General features: G+C 43.0%; 1 protein-coding gene across 3 annotated transcripts in view; it reads right to left on the bottom strand.

Moving 5' to 3' along the window:
- Positions 1–1,037: 1,037 nt before the first annotated feature.
- epha3 (eph receptor A3) overlaps positions 1,038–14,745 on the bottom strand; it is a 267,227-nt gene continuing 253,519 nt past the window's right edge. For 2 of the 3 annotated variants that reach the window (XM_078560154.1, XM_078560155.1), the window contains exon 17: positions 1,038–1,959. In XM_078560154.1, the coding sequence (XP_078416280.1) occupies positions 1,854–1,959 (106 nt within the window). In that variant the 3' untranslated portion in view covers positions 1,038–1,853. The remainder of the gene's footprint in view (positions 1,960–14,745) is intronic. The other variant, XM_078560156.1, reaches the window with a different exon arrangement.

The following is a 14,745-nucleotide window of genomic DNA, read 5'->3' as shown; positions in this document are numbered from 1 at the left end:
TAATAAAGAGGAGCTATCTGAGCTGACATGTGATCTGAATGACATTTACACTGTTGTCTGCTAAAGGTAATCCTAAAACCACTTCCACTGTACACTGGTGAAAAGGTCCAGGAAGAATGCCTGTAAATAATAACCGGTGTAATTTATAAAGGACTGGAGCTTGCATGTTGCACATGCTAACTTGTTGGTGTTGCATTTCTTACTGGACCCATGATCCAGTATTCACTTATCAGCTTTATATTATATCTTGAGCCAACCATTTTTTAAAGATGGAACTGCATTCACTGTTGCTAGATGTTACATATACAAGCAAATCGCACTGAAGTAAACATCCCATTGATGGATATCCAGGCCCCTAATTTGTGGAAGCTTTGCAGAAATTCATGAAAACTTGCTGCGAGTTTAGAAATTTCCCACAAAAATACCCCTCCTGAACAACACATAACTGCAAATTCAACAGGGATAGTGTGGAAGGTGCTCAAAAATCTGTAAATAGGGATGCCACTATTAGTCTCATGAGATTTTACAGTGTTGCCTGATTGGGATAAAATGGTTTTCTCAAGTTGTACATATATTGAAACTTGGATCCAGTCCACATCATGATCCTTTGAGGACTGAGGGACCTTTTCTTCTGCCGTGAAATCCATCCCTTTCTTTACCCTGAAGTGACATTCTGTAAAATCCTAAGGCTGGTTTGAATAGAGCAGTTTAAGAACAATGTGTAGAACACATGGACTAGGTCTGCAATTATGGTACACACGGAAGGAATTGGAAACTTCTAATCTTGTATTATTTTTGGACACAGTACAAGATAAATACTCCCTCAATCCAAAGAGGATTAGTAGAAAGAAATGCACAAGTATGCAATGAACTTATGTGTATGACCCTACCATTCCAAGCCTAAGAAATTAAATTTCCACAGCTATATGGACTACATTTTTCTGGTAAATATTTAAACACTTCAGCTACCATACTGTGATCTGCATGTGTGTGCGCACTAGTAATGTAGACATCATAATACAAGAGCAATGGCAAGATGTTGTGACAAAAATAGATAAAAAATTTAATGTAGATAATACATATTTCACAAAATTTTCAATACTGTGGGGGAAACAGATCATTTTTGAAAAATGAATTAACATTTGAATATGTGAAATTGGGTTACCTTGTATAGGCTAATGCTTAATGATCATCTGTGCACACTCCAACATGGCAGAACAATAGGAAAAGTTGGGAGGGGTCTTCACTTTGACAGCAAAGTCTAAAATATGGTCTATAAATTGCTTAAGACATAATGCCGTAAGATAGTCATTAAACTTTCCATTCACCGCGAGATACCTATTGCCAAATTTTATTGGGTTTGTTTTAGGAAATAATTTAACCAGTTTAAAAACTGAAAGCCACACTCAAGCTTGTATCACTTCTGCTGCTTCTAACTCACAGATTGGCTTACCAATGTCCAAAAGTTCATTTATCTCTCTAACTATAATATTTTTCTTTTATTTAAAAACAAAAAAGAAATTCCTTTCTTCCCCATGACAGATTTTAACTAGATTCTCTTCTGCTGCCTGCCGCTGAAAGGTTTTAAGATTTTATTTTTTTTTACCATCATAAATAATACTTAAACATACCACCTTTTTTTAAATATATAAAAAAGGTAGAAAACAGAGCCATCATTCCTTTTTTTTTAAGGCATTTACACTTATAGAGTTTGAAAGTCTTTCACGCACCACATCAACAGACCAAACCGGTTTCTCATTTTGTGGCCTCCATAGCATTATCAGTCCCCATACCATTGCAGTGGTCATTCTCATTGGCTAAATCCCTTGATGCACAAAGACTTGACTTGAAGTTTACACTGCAACTGGACTGTTCTTTGTGTGTGTTTCCAGTTGCTTAATGCTGCTCACAATCTTTTTCTGATGTCCAGAAAGAGTAACTCCCAGCTTCATTATATCACTGAAAGGGAAGTAAAAAACAGTCATGATTTTCTTTTCTCTTAAACATTTTTCCTTTTTTTCTCAGAATTGCTAAGTCCACAACTGAAATATAAGATAAATGCCTCACTGTATACATTCATTACACTTCAAACATTTTCTGTCTTCATAACACAGTCCTAAGTTATAGCATTATAGGCCCAGTCACATATCAACATGAAAGTGGCAAAGCGCCTTCAGGAGCAGGCAAACACATGAATGGCAGTATAACTCTCAAGAATAATGCACAGTAAAAGCAGGAGTTGTGAGTTTTCCTGTAGGAAGTATTTCATATCAGTTTGAGTTCAGCTTAAATGAACCGGAGCAGATGTGTTTTTACCCGCGTTTTCCTGTGTTTTTCCCATATCGTACTGTTGACAGCCTGCTGTCTACTGACACAGAAGTGGCGACAAGTAAAAACTGAAACCAATCATTTGCTTTATTACATGTCCCTATTAAATTTATTTGTTTTTGAAATCAGAGATGCTGATCCATTTGAGGAGCAGTTGTACATTTTGCTGTTGGAGTCCAATAGTAAAGGCATATGGGGACTTCCTGCAACACTTTCATCCATGTGTGACAACATGGCACAACACGCAATGGGCAGGATTTTTCGAATGGCAGGGTTTCCCACCCTGCCACAAAAGTTGGCAGAAACATCAGCTGCCCTGCAGTCATTTAATGCTCTGAGGAGTGATAATTGGCTGGACCTCCGCCCCTCACTCAGGAAGAAGTCCCACCTTGGAGAGCTGATTGGCCAGCAGCTCTGTAACCCCAGCTGTGCTACCAAGAGTGGCGGCCGCTACTAGGACTACACGCAGTCCCCACCCGTCTAAGTGCTAAAACCCACAGGACCAGGTAGGTGAGAGGTCTTGTGACGGGGACGGGAGGGAAGGCACAAAGGGATGAGGGAAGAGGTGGGTGGGAGTTGTGCTGGGGTGATCAGGTGGGGAGAGAGCACCCAGAGGGGGTGGTAGACTTTGGGGTGTGTGGGTGCACCCGATTTGGAAAGGGGGCCAGTGACAGAGGTGGCAAACCCATCCACCCCCATATCTTGCTCGAGGCCAGAGCAAGATGATCTGCCAGGCTTGCCCAGTCCCTGAACTTCTCCTGCCTGCTAAAAAATTGTGGCTGGGCGAGAAGTAGCCCTTACGTGGCCAATAATTGGGTCACTTAAGGGCCTCAATTGGGGCAAGGGCTGGTTAGCTAACCTAGGCCTTTTCCACTCTGCCATCCCATTGCCCCCTCCTCCACCCCCTCACCCGTAGAATTGTGGACAGGTCAGGGGTGGGTGGTAGGGCGGCAGGAAGGTCAACCAGGCAATTTTACAGGCGTCCCCCCCACCCTCACTTACAAACCTGCTGGTGGGGGACTATGAAATTCTGCCCAATGTTAATAGTTTGAAGAACATGCAGAAGACAGCTACCTGGGACAGTATGGAGGCCAAAAAAGTCAAGCACTTTGGTTTGGTTACATGCATATTGGTGAAATGATCTCGGACATGCACATGGCTGAAAAACATGACAATTATTTCAACACTTTTACTGCATAATAGATTTGATCATCCCTGCCCCTCCTAGCCCCACAAAATAATCCCCCACCCCCGAGGAAAAAAATGTCTTTTTTGGAGCAACCTGCAGTAGCTCAGTGCACATGCTCTCCATTTGTACTTGATAATGATCACTGGGGTCCTACAACCCTCTGGATTCTGACTGTTTCGGGAGGGGCTGCTAGATGCCCATTTACAGATCCACCTGAAAATCACATCAGGCAGATCTTAAGGATCCATCGGGCAGGTACTATTTTGCTGCCACTTCCAACCTCTGGATGCCTTGGAAAATCAAGCCCCCAAGGCTTATTTTCCTTTGTTGTCATAGGTACATGGTGGAATATGAAGGTATTATGGCTACATCTAAGTGAGTACACTTTATGCATGAATCTTAGCAGGATTGTCCACTGTGAGGTGCGATGATAGCTCAGCCTGATTTTTGTCTTAGCAAGTATCCACATACAATGGCATTCCAGTAGGAGAAATGGATAGCAGTCGGAGCAAGACTCTTGCCTCCGTCCAGTCTTACTGAGTGTTTCCACCTCTGACTGAGCTCAGATAACTCAGAGGAGAGCAGCAGTCAAACTGGGAACATCGTTGTCTGTATGGCTCAGCATCATACCATAAAAGTATATTGGCCCTGAGCCAATGGGAAATTTCTCTGAATGCCCAGTGCATCGAGTAGGCTTCAGAACATCTTTGACATGTGTCTAACGCATTCTAACCAAACAGTTCTGAACTGCTTACTGTTGGTAAAATGGATGAGATAGTGGACTTTCATCCGCAGGACTCAGATGGACGGGATGATAGTCACTTCCCTCTCCAGGTTGTCAGCGTCCTGTGTGGAATGAGCTTGGGCCATCTCAATCCCAGTGGGCAGAGACAAAACTGGCTCAAAATCGGCACTATTGGACAGTTTCACTTAGAAAGGCCACAGATGACTGGGTGTGGGTAAAAGGGAAAAGCAGTCCTATGGGTGCATGAGGGATGAGGCTGAGTCACTTTGTTGGCACAGAGTGGATGTATGTTTACTCTGGCCTGAATTTTTTCAAGGATGGAAGGGGCCTCTTGCTTAGCTAAAATGGCATTGGAGACCTGATTCTGGAAGTTCCACCCTGAACGTGGCACCCACCATTTTCTTGGAAGGTGAGGGCTTGGGGGGAAACTGGGCGGGTTGTAGTTTGCACATCCATTGTTCATAGAGGCAACCGCACATTGAAAAGTGCAGCTGCCTTCAAACAGATCCAATTTTTGTTAGCGGGATGTCCAAATCATGATTCATGAGCTTTAGATTTTTGAGGAAAAGGTCTAAAGCTGCTGAAGTTATTTGGAGAGGTAGAGTACCCTTTTAGATAGGTCCAGGGACCCCTTTCGGATAGGTCCAGATATCCCTTTGGGAGAGGTAACATGCCTTTTGGGAGAGGTAAGTAGCCCTATGGTAAGTGTAGACATGAATGTGTGTAAAGTGGAAAAGCTCCATTGAACTTTCAAGCTTTCAAGCCATTTATATTTCCTGCCCTTTAAATTTAAAATAAGTATGCAGTTTTTAAAAAAAAAATCAGTTCTTGCAATTTCATTGTCTGCTGACATAGGCCTGAGGGTTATCGTATATGATTAGTGCTGCATGTCTAATTCCACAACTTATCGTTATCAGTTCACCATTTGATTGACAACTCCAAGTCATTATAAAGTCTTTGATGTGGGGCTATGAATACAAATGTTTGTTTTTGTAAGGGCTTAAGTACTTGAATGAAATGCTTGCTTTTATATGGGATTAAGTAGTTGGAGGAAATTAAATTTATTGAATGGATTTTAATGAATGTGTGTTTTCTTTTAAAAGAAAGTCTACAATAGGCACTTAGAACTTTATTTTATTTCATTTCAGCATAGCCCCTGAGGTCTGCCCATGGTGGATATTGGATGAGTTGGTATGGAGGCTGTAGTGGCAAAGGGTGATGGATGAGGGGCATGTATTGGCATGAGTTGGCACTAAGTTGGCATGAGAGTATAAAAGGGCACGGGGTGGGTGGAGGGGCACAGATTGGTATGGGAGGTATGAGGAGCCATATGTGGATGGGGGGGCATGAGGTGATATGAGTTAGCATGGATGGGGCATGGAGACTGTGGTGGGGTGGTGAAGATGAGGGCTAGATGGCTGTTTTTTGTTTTATTCTTTATCTTACTGATCCCAGAGCACCGAGGCTGATCTGTCACACAGCCCGCCTCCGCATCTGGCAGCCCCTATGCCTGCCTCCAAACCCTTCCTGGGCACGGTGAGCCTGACTCTCATTAACAGAGCCCACCGCAACCCCCCACCCCAAACACCCAAACCCCAGAATGGAAATTAGAACTTCCAGGGCATCTTCTTCTGAGACGAGTTAGTGGAGTTGTGAATTTTGATGATTCTGCGCTCCTGACTCGAGAATGAAAATTCAGCCTTCTGGGTGTAGCTCAGTTAGTTATACCTGATCTGGGAGTGCTGGGATTGTGTGCCTAAAACAGTAAAAAATGCTATTTCCTGAAAATGATGGGCAAACTAAAATTATAAAAAGAAGCAAAAGAAGACAAAAGGAACCTCTTGCACATAAGAATAAAAAATAATCTGTTTTAGAAGCAGACATATCCTGATAATTTCACAAGGTATATATGTTTCTTGCATGACTTCTCTTTTGCTAATACTGTAATTGGATTCTTTATTGAAAACAAACTCTGCAGTTTTAGCCAGATTGGAAAGTATTGCTTCCTTTTAATATACTGTGGCTTGGGGCAGTTGATATGAGCCTGTTGTTCCCCGGTTACAGACAGGGACAAAACTCAAACTGCTCATTCTTGGCCCAAAGAGACAAGTTTCCGATTTCCATCTCTGCTTCTAATTCTTAATTTTGAACAGCAGTGTTTATTCCTGCCAAGGGATACATTTGGCACTGCAGTAAACTCCCAGGACTCCCTTTGTAAGCTGCAAGCCCTCAATCAGTAGTTGTTAGGTACAGTAGCAGGCACTTCCTGTTTTGAACATGCTTGGTCACAACCCATTTGCCTTTTATTCTTGTTTTATGGAATCGCCAATTAAATTGCTTCGCGCTCTAATTTTTTTTACCATCAAGAAAGATTAATCTGCATTTTTTTTTTAAAGTGGAGATTTTCTCTCTATGTTTTAAACATTTTTATATACCTAGGAAATCCTTATATTTACCTGACCCATGGCTTTAGTTTTGGAAACCAATCACTTGCCCATTTGAACAAATCCAACACTGAACATGAAAAGTTACAATATGCGAGAGGTGAATATTTTATGCTGGCCAAATTTTATTTCATGACAATTTAAATTTTATTGCAATAATGGGTCGGTATCTCAGCTCGTGTATGTATTCAGTCAGTATGAATGTGATCGTTATTAATGTGTTCTTCAATAATCTCTAGTACACAAGCGTCTCATAAATCCACCTCTAGACCCATTTTCAAAATCCCTAAAATGGGAATTAAGCCCATACTATTCCTCAATGAGCTAAAATAAAAGTCATGTCATTCAGTGGAAGCACAGAAGCAGAGGGCAGGATTTTCCGGTCTTGCCTGCGGTGTGAGCCTTTGCGAGCGGGATGGAAAATTTGATGGACCAGCAAAAGATCCGTTGACTTTGGGCTGGAATTTCCTGTCCCATGGCAGGCAGGACCGGAAAATCCCACCCATAATCTCTGTTTAAATTTGCTGTTTTGTGTATTATTGAAGGAAAATCAACTCCTTCTTATTCTGTGCAGTGGGCCATAAGAACAATGCTACTGTAAAATGCCTGAAATGTAACTGGGTGGGTCCAGTCATTCTAGCCACAGTGCTGTTTAGTCAATTTTAATGTTCAATGTTTTAGCTCCTAAATATGGGTCTTCAGGTTGTGCCAAATGTCACCTCACAATGAACAAAACCTCCGCTGATGGCATTAGATTTCAGCCAAGCACCTGCCACATCCATCAATGCAAATGTTAAAGGTAGGGGAAGAATTGTTAACTTTTCAAATCCTTAGCTCTGATTTTAATTCTGGTCTGGATCGAATGGGAAGCCCCCATTGCTAGCATGGAGCCCAGATGAAAGCAACCTGACCTCTGAGTCAGAAGGTTGTGAGTTCAAGTCATACTCCAGACATTTGAGCACAAAAATCTAGGCTGACACTGCAGTGCAGTAAGGGAATGCTGCACTTTTGGATGACAGGCTAAACCGAGGCCCCATCTTCTCTCTCAGGTATACGTAAAGGATCCCATGGTACTATTTCTAAGAAGACTAGGGAAGTTATCCCCATTATCCTGGCCAATATTTATCCCTCAATCAACATCACAAAAACATATTATTTGGTCACTATAACTGTGCTGTTTGTGGGAGCTTGCTATGTGCAAATTGATGTTTCCTACATATCAACAGTGCCTACACTTCATTGACTATAAAATTCTTTGGGACATCCTGTAATCATGTAAGGCAAATCTTTCTTTCTTTCTTTGATTGATAGCCTACAGCACTTGGCAAAGTGCCCAGCATAAGTGATCAGCAATGGATACAGGTGGCAGGGACCGACCCAGGAAGGAGGTCACTAGGGGGAAAGATCTGCTCCAGATCTGCTGAGGAAGATGGAAATGAGGACTTCATACCTAGCCACAAAAAGGAAAGTACTTGCCTCTCACAGGGGAGTGATATGAGACATTGAAGATCTACCAAGGAGCCTCAGCATTATAGCTGGCTGGAAGTACAAAAAGTGATCAGCCAGCCTGTGTGATATTATCTCACACAGCAGCAGCCCTGTGCAGTCTAAACACAACCACCTCCAGGAACATTATAGTCAGGCCCTCACAACAGGAGTCAATGTCATAGCTCTTTGCAGCTACCATGCAGGTTCTGGGCTCCAGCTTGAACAGACACGTGTCCACCTTGGACTGAACACATAGGCACTTTCAAAGAGTTACTTTAGACCCACGGATATGTGGAAGTGAAGAACCCTAGCCACCCCAACATAGCGCCAACAAGTTTGCCAGGCCAGACTACTCTGGTAGCAGCAGCCAAAGTGCTGCAATTGGCAACTGAGCCCTCACGGGCTCAAGTATCCAGAATTAATCAAGTGTCTCAAGGTCTTCTTATTTTCTTGTGGTTCTGACATGAGGGGCAGCGGCAGGATCCTACTAGCAGCTTTGCTGAGAGCACTAGGGGATTACCTCATAGGAGCAGTAGAGTTGGGAAACCTGCTTATAAGAAAGGCACATGGATTGGCAATTGGATGTAAAAATAAATGGAAAGCTATTATTATCTTTGAGTGGGTAATTTATCACCTTTATTACATTTGGCATCTGATCCACAGTGTGGTTTTATAACAGCTTCTGATCTGCATTGCCTGTGTATCATTGATTTAGAAGTTAACTGAATAGTTTTAATGTTCTTTAATGCAGGATTAAGGGCCCTGGTGAAAGATGTAATGACAGTTTATGCATGTGAACTTCATTCAAGCTGTCAGAACAGAGGAGTGAACAAGTTACTCGAATTGCTAAGTATTCATATTTCTCACATCTCGCTGCAAATTGTTGACTTGACCTTCCTTCTTCTCCTGGTTTTTTGCCTTTCTGGTGGTCTTTCTAATCTGATCAGGATTACTGCTGCCTTCTCCAAACACAGGCCTCTCTGTATGATGAGGTTGTGCAATATGCGCTATAATTTTAAAAATTCTTTCATGGGATGTGGGCGTCGCTGGCTAGGCCAGCATTTATTGGCCATCCCTAATTGCCCTTGAGAAGGTAGTGATGAGCTGCCTTCTTGAACTGCTGCAGTCCATGTGGTGTAGGTACACGCACAGTGCTGTTAGGGAGGGAGTTCCAGGATTTTGACCCAGTGACAGTGAAGGGACGGCGATATATTTCCAAATCAGGATGGTGAGTGACTTGGAGGGGAACTTCCAGGCGGTGGTGTTCCCATGTATCTGCTGCCCTCGTCCCTTTAGATGGTAGAGATCGCGGTTTTGGAAGGTGCTGTTGAAGGAGCCTTTGTGAATTGCTGCAGTGCATCTTGTAGATAGTGCTACTGTGCATCGGTGGTGGAGGGAGTGAATATTCCAGCTGGTGGATGCCAATCAAGTGGGCTGCTTTGCACTGGAAGGTGTTGAGCTTTTTGAGTGTTGTTGGAGCTGCACTCATCCAGGCAAGTGGGGAGTATTTCATCACATGACTTGTGCCATGTAGATGGTGGACAGGCTTTAGGGAGCCAGGTACTGAGTTACTCACCTCAGAATTTACAGCCTCTGACCTACTCTTGGAGCCACAGTACATATATGGCTGGTGCAGTTCAGCTTCCTGTTAATGGTAACCCTCAGGAGGTTGATCAATGTTGATTGAGGAGTTCCAAAGAAGAGTCATATTAGGCTCGAAACATTAACTATTTCTCTCTCCACAGATGCTGTCAGACCTACTGAGATTTTTTCCAGCACTTTGGTTAGTTTATTTGGTTAGATTGTCTCTTGTTGGAGATGATAATTGCCTGGCACTTGCACAGCGTGAATGATGTTTGCCATTTATCTCTCTTGCTGGAAATGCTCATTGCCTGGCACTTGTGTGGTGTGACTGTCACTTGCCACTTATCAGCCCAAGCCTGAATGTTGTCCAGACTTGGTGCATATGGACACAGACTACTTCAGTATCTGAGTAATCACAAATGGTACTGAATATTTTGCTTGGATAGTGTTGAGCTCCTTTAGTGTTATTCGAGCTGCACTCAACCAGGCAAGTGAAGAGTTTTCCATCACACTCCTGAATTATGCTTTGCAGATAGTGGACAGGCTTTCAATAGTCAGGAGGTGAGTTACTAGCCTCAGAACTTTGAGCCTCTGGCCTGCTCTTGTAACCACAGTACTTATATGTCCAGTCCAGTTCATTTCTGGTCAATGGTAACCCCCAGGATGGTAATGCCATTCAGTGATGGTAATGCCATTGAATGCCATGGGGAGATGGTTAGATTCTCTCTTGCTGGAAATGCTCATTGCCTGGCACTTGTGTGGTGTGACTGTCACTTGCCACTTATCAGCCCAAGCCTGAATGTTGTCCAGGTCTTGCTGTATATGGACACGGTCTGCTTCAGTAACTGAGGAGTCGCGAATGGTGCTGAACAATGTGCAATCAACATTCCCACATCTGACCTTAAGATGGAGGGAAGGTCATTGATGAAACAGCTGAAGATGGTAAATTACTCACCAAGAAACTGGATGGAATTTTACTGGACCCAAGAGCGACAGGTTGGGAAGTCGGAGAGCCGGGAAAATAGAGGGAGCCACATTGGAATGGCTACCCGACTCAGTCCAAAAATTGGGAAAGTTTCCCAGTGCTGGGACTACGGCTGTAGCTTGGCTGCCCACTGATTGCAGGCGTAGCGATTTTGTATAATTAAAGGCCCAATTAAGGCTGATTTTCCCAGGCCACCAGCATTGGGGCCACTGGGGCACGAGAAAGCTGGAGGGGTTTTCCTTCCATTCACTAGGTCTGCATGAGCGTTGCTTTAAAAGGTAAAGTTATGCTCTCCCCTCTGAAGGTGCCTCCATTTTAAGGTGACCTTGCATTCTGCTAGCACCCTCAGCGACAGTGCTGGCACATCTCTCAGTGGGACACCTGAGGCTCCAGAACTGCTGGCCCTGTAATTGGGCTGGCAACATGGCAGACCCACTCTCTAGCTGCCTCCCCAGCCTGTCAGCTCTTAATTGTCCTCTCTTGGCAATGTCACAGGCAAAATCATGCCTCACATCCATTGGACTCCTGACTTACCAGCCCAACGGTAGGACCTCCATCATTTTGGAAAAATCTCACCCACTAACTCTTGGCCTGTACGCTACATACTATACTGGATATAGTCTCCATCAAACAGCTTCTTCACTGGCTGTGTTCTGATAGGCACAGCTACTATTGCCACTGATAACTGAGCTGCTGCTCCTCTTCCTCCAAGTGTTGCTCCATCCAAATGAAACCATCAGTAGTCAGGCTAATGATAAGCAAGCAAGATTAGCGAGGGCAAAAAAACAGCAGAAAAATGTGAGATAGGTACGATCTGGGAGCTGGAAATTGGAATCCAAACAGCACAACAATACACAGATCCTGTGACCCAAATATCTGTATCTGAGTGGCCCTTTGTAACTTCAGTTGCCTTTAAAAGACCAATCCCATTAGTTTTACTGGCAGATTGGCGATGGACAGGATGACGGGATTTTACATTAAAATCGTTTTGGGATTCTAATTGCCTCACAGAACCAGAACTTAAGAGGTCCAAATCTTTTTCTCGGCATAGATTTTGTGCTCTGTGGCCTGTGGGAAGGTAGCAGAAAAAGAACCCTAAGTCTTCTATAACAAGTTTAATCACCTGCCTAAGCTGTTCCTGCTCAGAGGGCCTGGTTGCAAACCCACTTGTAATTCAACAAGTGACTTAATTTGAACTGTCCTAGTATTTGAAGAATGGTGCTGAGATGATGATTTACTTCAAGAGAGTTGTCTGGACTTACAGAGCCAATTTAAATCTCTTGGCTGAGTGATTCCATTAAGCAGTCAGCACTAAATGTTAGGCAGGTTTTATGACTTGCACTTAGTAAGTGATTCTATTTCATTGATATCTGATGCTCCGTCCATGTAATAATAACTACCATTTCCTCTTGCTTTGGCATCCTTATAAACAGTATCAGTTCACCGAGAAATTAGATCCTTGGATTTGGATAACCAGAAACAATGGAGAAAAATAGCTCATTCACAAATTGTACCATAGCCATTTTATCCCATTTATGTGGCAACTCAGACCAAATGTAATAAATGTAAGCTGAAAGAAGTACACAAAGGTGATTAACATTCTGAAATGTGCATGTGCTCTCAAGTGAAGTCTGGTAGTGGATTAACCATGATCACTCTACTGAGTATTAAAAATTGGAAACATTTCATGGCTGGGTTGAGATTATCTATTAAACCTTATGCTTGGATCCATATTTGGGTACAGATGGAGACAGCGGGCAATGGTTTAATGCGCTGCAGCTTATATTTAGATCCAATACATGGTTATCCCGAATGCACTGTATAATGGAGCAATGCTACATATTTGTTCCATTTTTTTAAAAGATGGTTTTCCTTTGCTGTTCAATCCGATGCCATTGACCTCTCAAGGAAAACCAAAAGAGCAAGAGAAAATGATGAACTAATTCAGAACTCTCTTAACCAATGAGAGAGCTGGCTGGGAGGGTTTCTACGTCTAATTCAATGGCGGAGATTTTGAGGCCTTCCAGCTGGCAGAAAAGGGTTAGTATGCCCCTGCAAGTGGTGGAGCTACAATTCATTGCCCCAATGCTGTCTACGGTGAGGCCAATGCTATATTACTAAGGGCCTCCCGCCGTGCAGTTGGAGTGTTCACCTGAATCAAGGCAGTATGCCCTTTCTCAGATGCGAATTGTGATCCTATGACATACCTGGGATCCTATGCCATTGTAGGGCTCAGTTGGATAGAGTTTGAATCATGCCCACCCGGTAAAGTTTCAGCTGGCAACCCAGACAAGGTGGAGGCCACAGAGTAAGTTTGAATTTATTTTTGTGGTGCTTGGAGTAGCAATAGTGGTCCCTGAAGCTCCACAAATGGGCATTCACCACACTAGGTTCTCCCTCTATTCTTGCCATTCTCTTGAGTGGAACTTCCAACCCCCACCACTTCACCCCAACCCGGAAACTATGGATAGCAGACAGGCCACTCAATGTCACAGTGGCCAAGAGCCAAGAGCTGCTAAGGGACACTCATTGGTCCTCTGCAGACCACTGGTCCTAAGTTCATGAGGCTCAGGCCTCAAAATGGATGGAGAAAACACTAGTCAAATAGTACATTAAAAAAATATCATCTTTAAATGCTGCTGCCAGTACTTAGGTGGTTAGCTTTTATTCATAAAATTATAGACATTTATAGTAAGGTCAAGTCAGTTGTTTTGCAAGGCAGATTTATTGGTAGCTCAAGATGCCTTTGAAGCAGAATGCTTTTAAAGAAAATTAATAATAAAACAATCAAAGAGTCAAAAAGAATGCAATAACAGATTAAGGCAGCTCAAACCCACAAAGGTTAGGGAGCTTCATGCTCAATCAAAAACACTGGTTTCTCCATTTCAGTTTATATTTATTACGGAAACATAATGTTCAGTTAATGTTTTTCACAGGACTTGGAGGGTTAAGTGTGTCAATTTGAGCTCTTTTATCGGAGTTGCAAAGCCCCTGGGCCCAGTACCATGAGCTGACTGCCTCTGAAAACCAGAACACCATCTTCATACCCCTGTGGGTGTGTGCAGCCGACCTGGTCCTCCGATTGCATTAGTGAAGAAACAGTGAAAGGCAGAGATAATAGAGGAAGATTCTGCGGGTTCTGTGTGTGTTTGTGGGCTTACAACATAACCAGTGACTACACTTCAAAAGTACTTCATGGTTTGCAAAGTGCTTGAGGTCGTTCTGAGGATAAGGTTGTGAAAAGTGCCATACCTTTATCTATTTAATCATGTATAAAAATTACAGTCCTCGGGTTTTTGAACAGCACATTAGTTTCAGGGACTCTATATCCAATAGTTTGCTTCCAAAATGCCACCTCTGACTCCCGGTCAAGCAGCAACTTGATTTTAAAATTCTTATCCTTGTTTTTGCCTCACTCCTCCCAAACGTGTAATCTCATCCAGCCCCACAACCCTCCGAGATATCTGTACTCCTCCAATTCCAGCCTTTTAAGCATCCCGGATTTTAGTGGCTCCACTAATGGTCTGTGCCTAGGCCCTAAATACTGAGATTTCCTCCTTGAGCTTCTTTGCCTCGCTGCCGCCCTTTCCTCCTTTAATACACTCCTTAAAACCTCTTTGATTAAGCTTTTATTCATCTACCCTAATACGTGGCTCAGTGTCAATCCTTGCTTGATAATGCTTTTGTAAAGCACCTTGGGACATTTTACTACATTAAAGGCAGTATATAAATACAAGTTTTCATTATTGTAAAGAGGGATTCAGAAAATCAGGCAAATAGCATGTATAAGCACACACAGCTTAGGCTCAGCTAAGGCAATTCATGTGGGACCTTCGCAAAAGTGTCTAAATTCCAAATAAGGTACATCGTTGAAATCTCCCATTAACTATTTTATCTGCAACGTTTGCAAAGAAACTCTACAGGAGAAAGGACGACTCCAATTCTCACTCAACTAATCATTGCTCAGATGTCAGCCTGGACA

This window comes from Cetorhinus maximus, chromosome 16, assembly GCF_964194155.1.
Source record: "Cetorhinus maximus chromosome 16, sCetMax3.hap1.1, whole genome shotgun sequence".
Classification (NCBI taxonomy): domain Eukaryota; kingdom Metazoa; phylum Chordata; class Chondrichthyes; order Lamniformes; family Cetorhinidae; genus Cetorhinus; species Cetorhinus maximus.
Note: the sequence above shows the minus strand (reverse complement) of the source record. Positions and strands in the feature narration are given on the sequence as shown.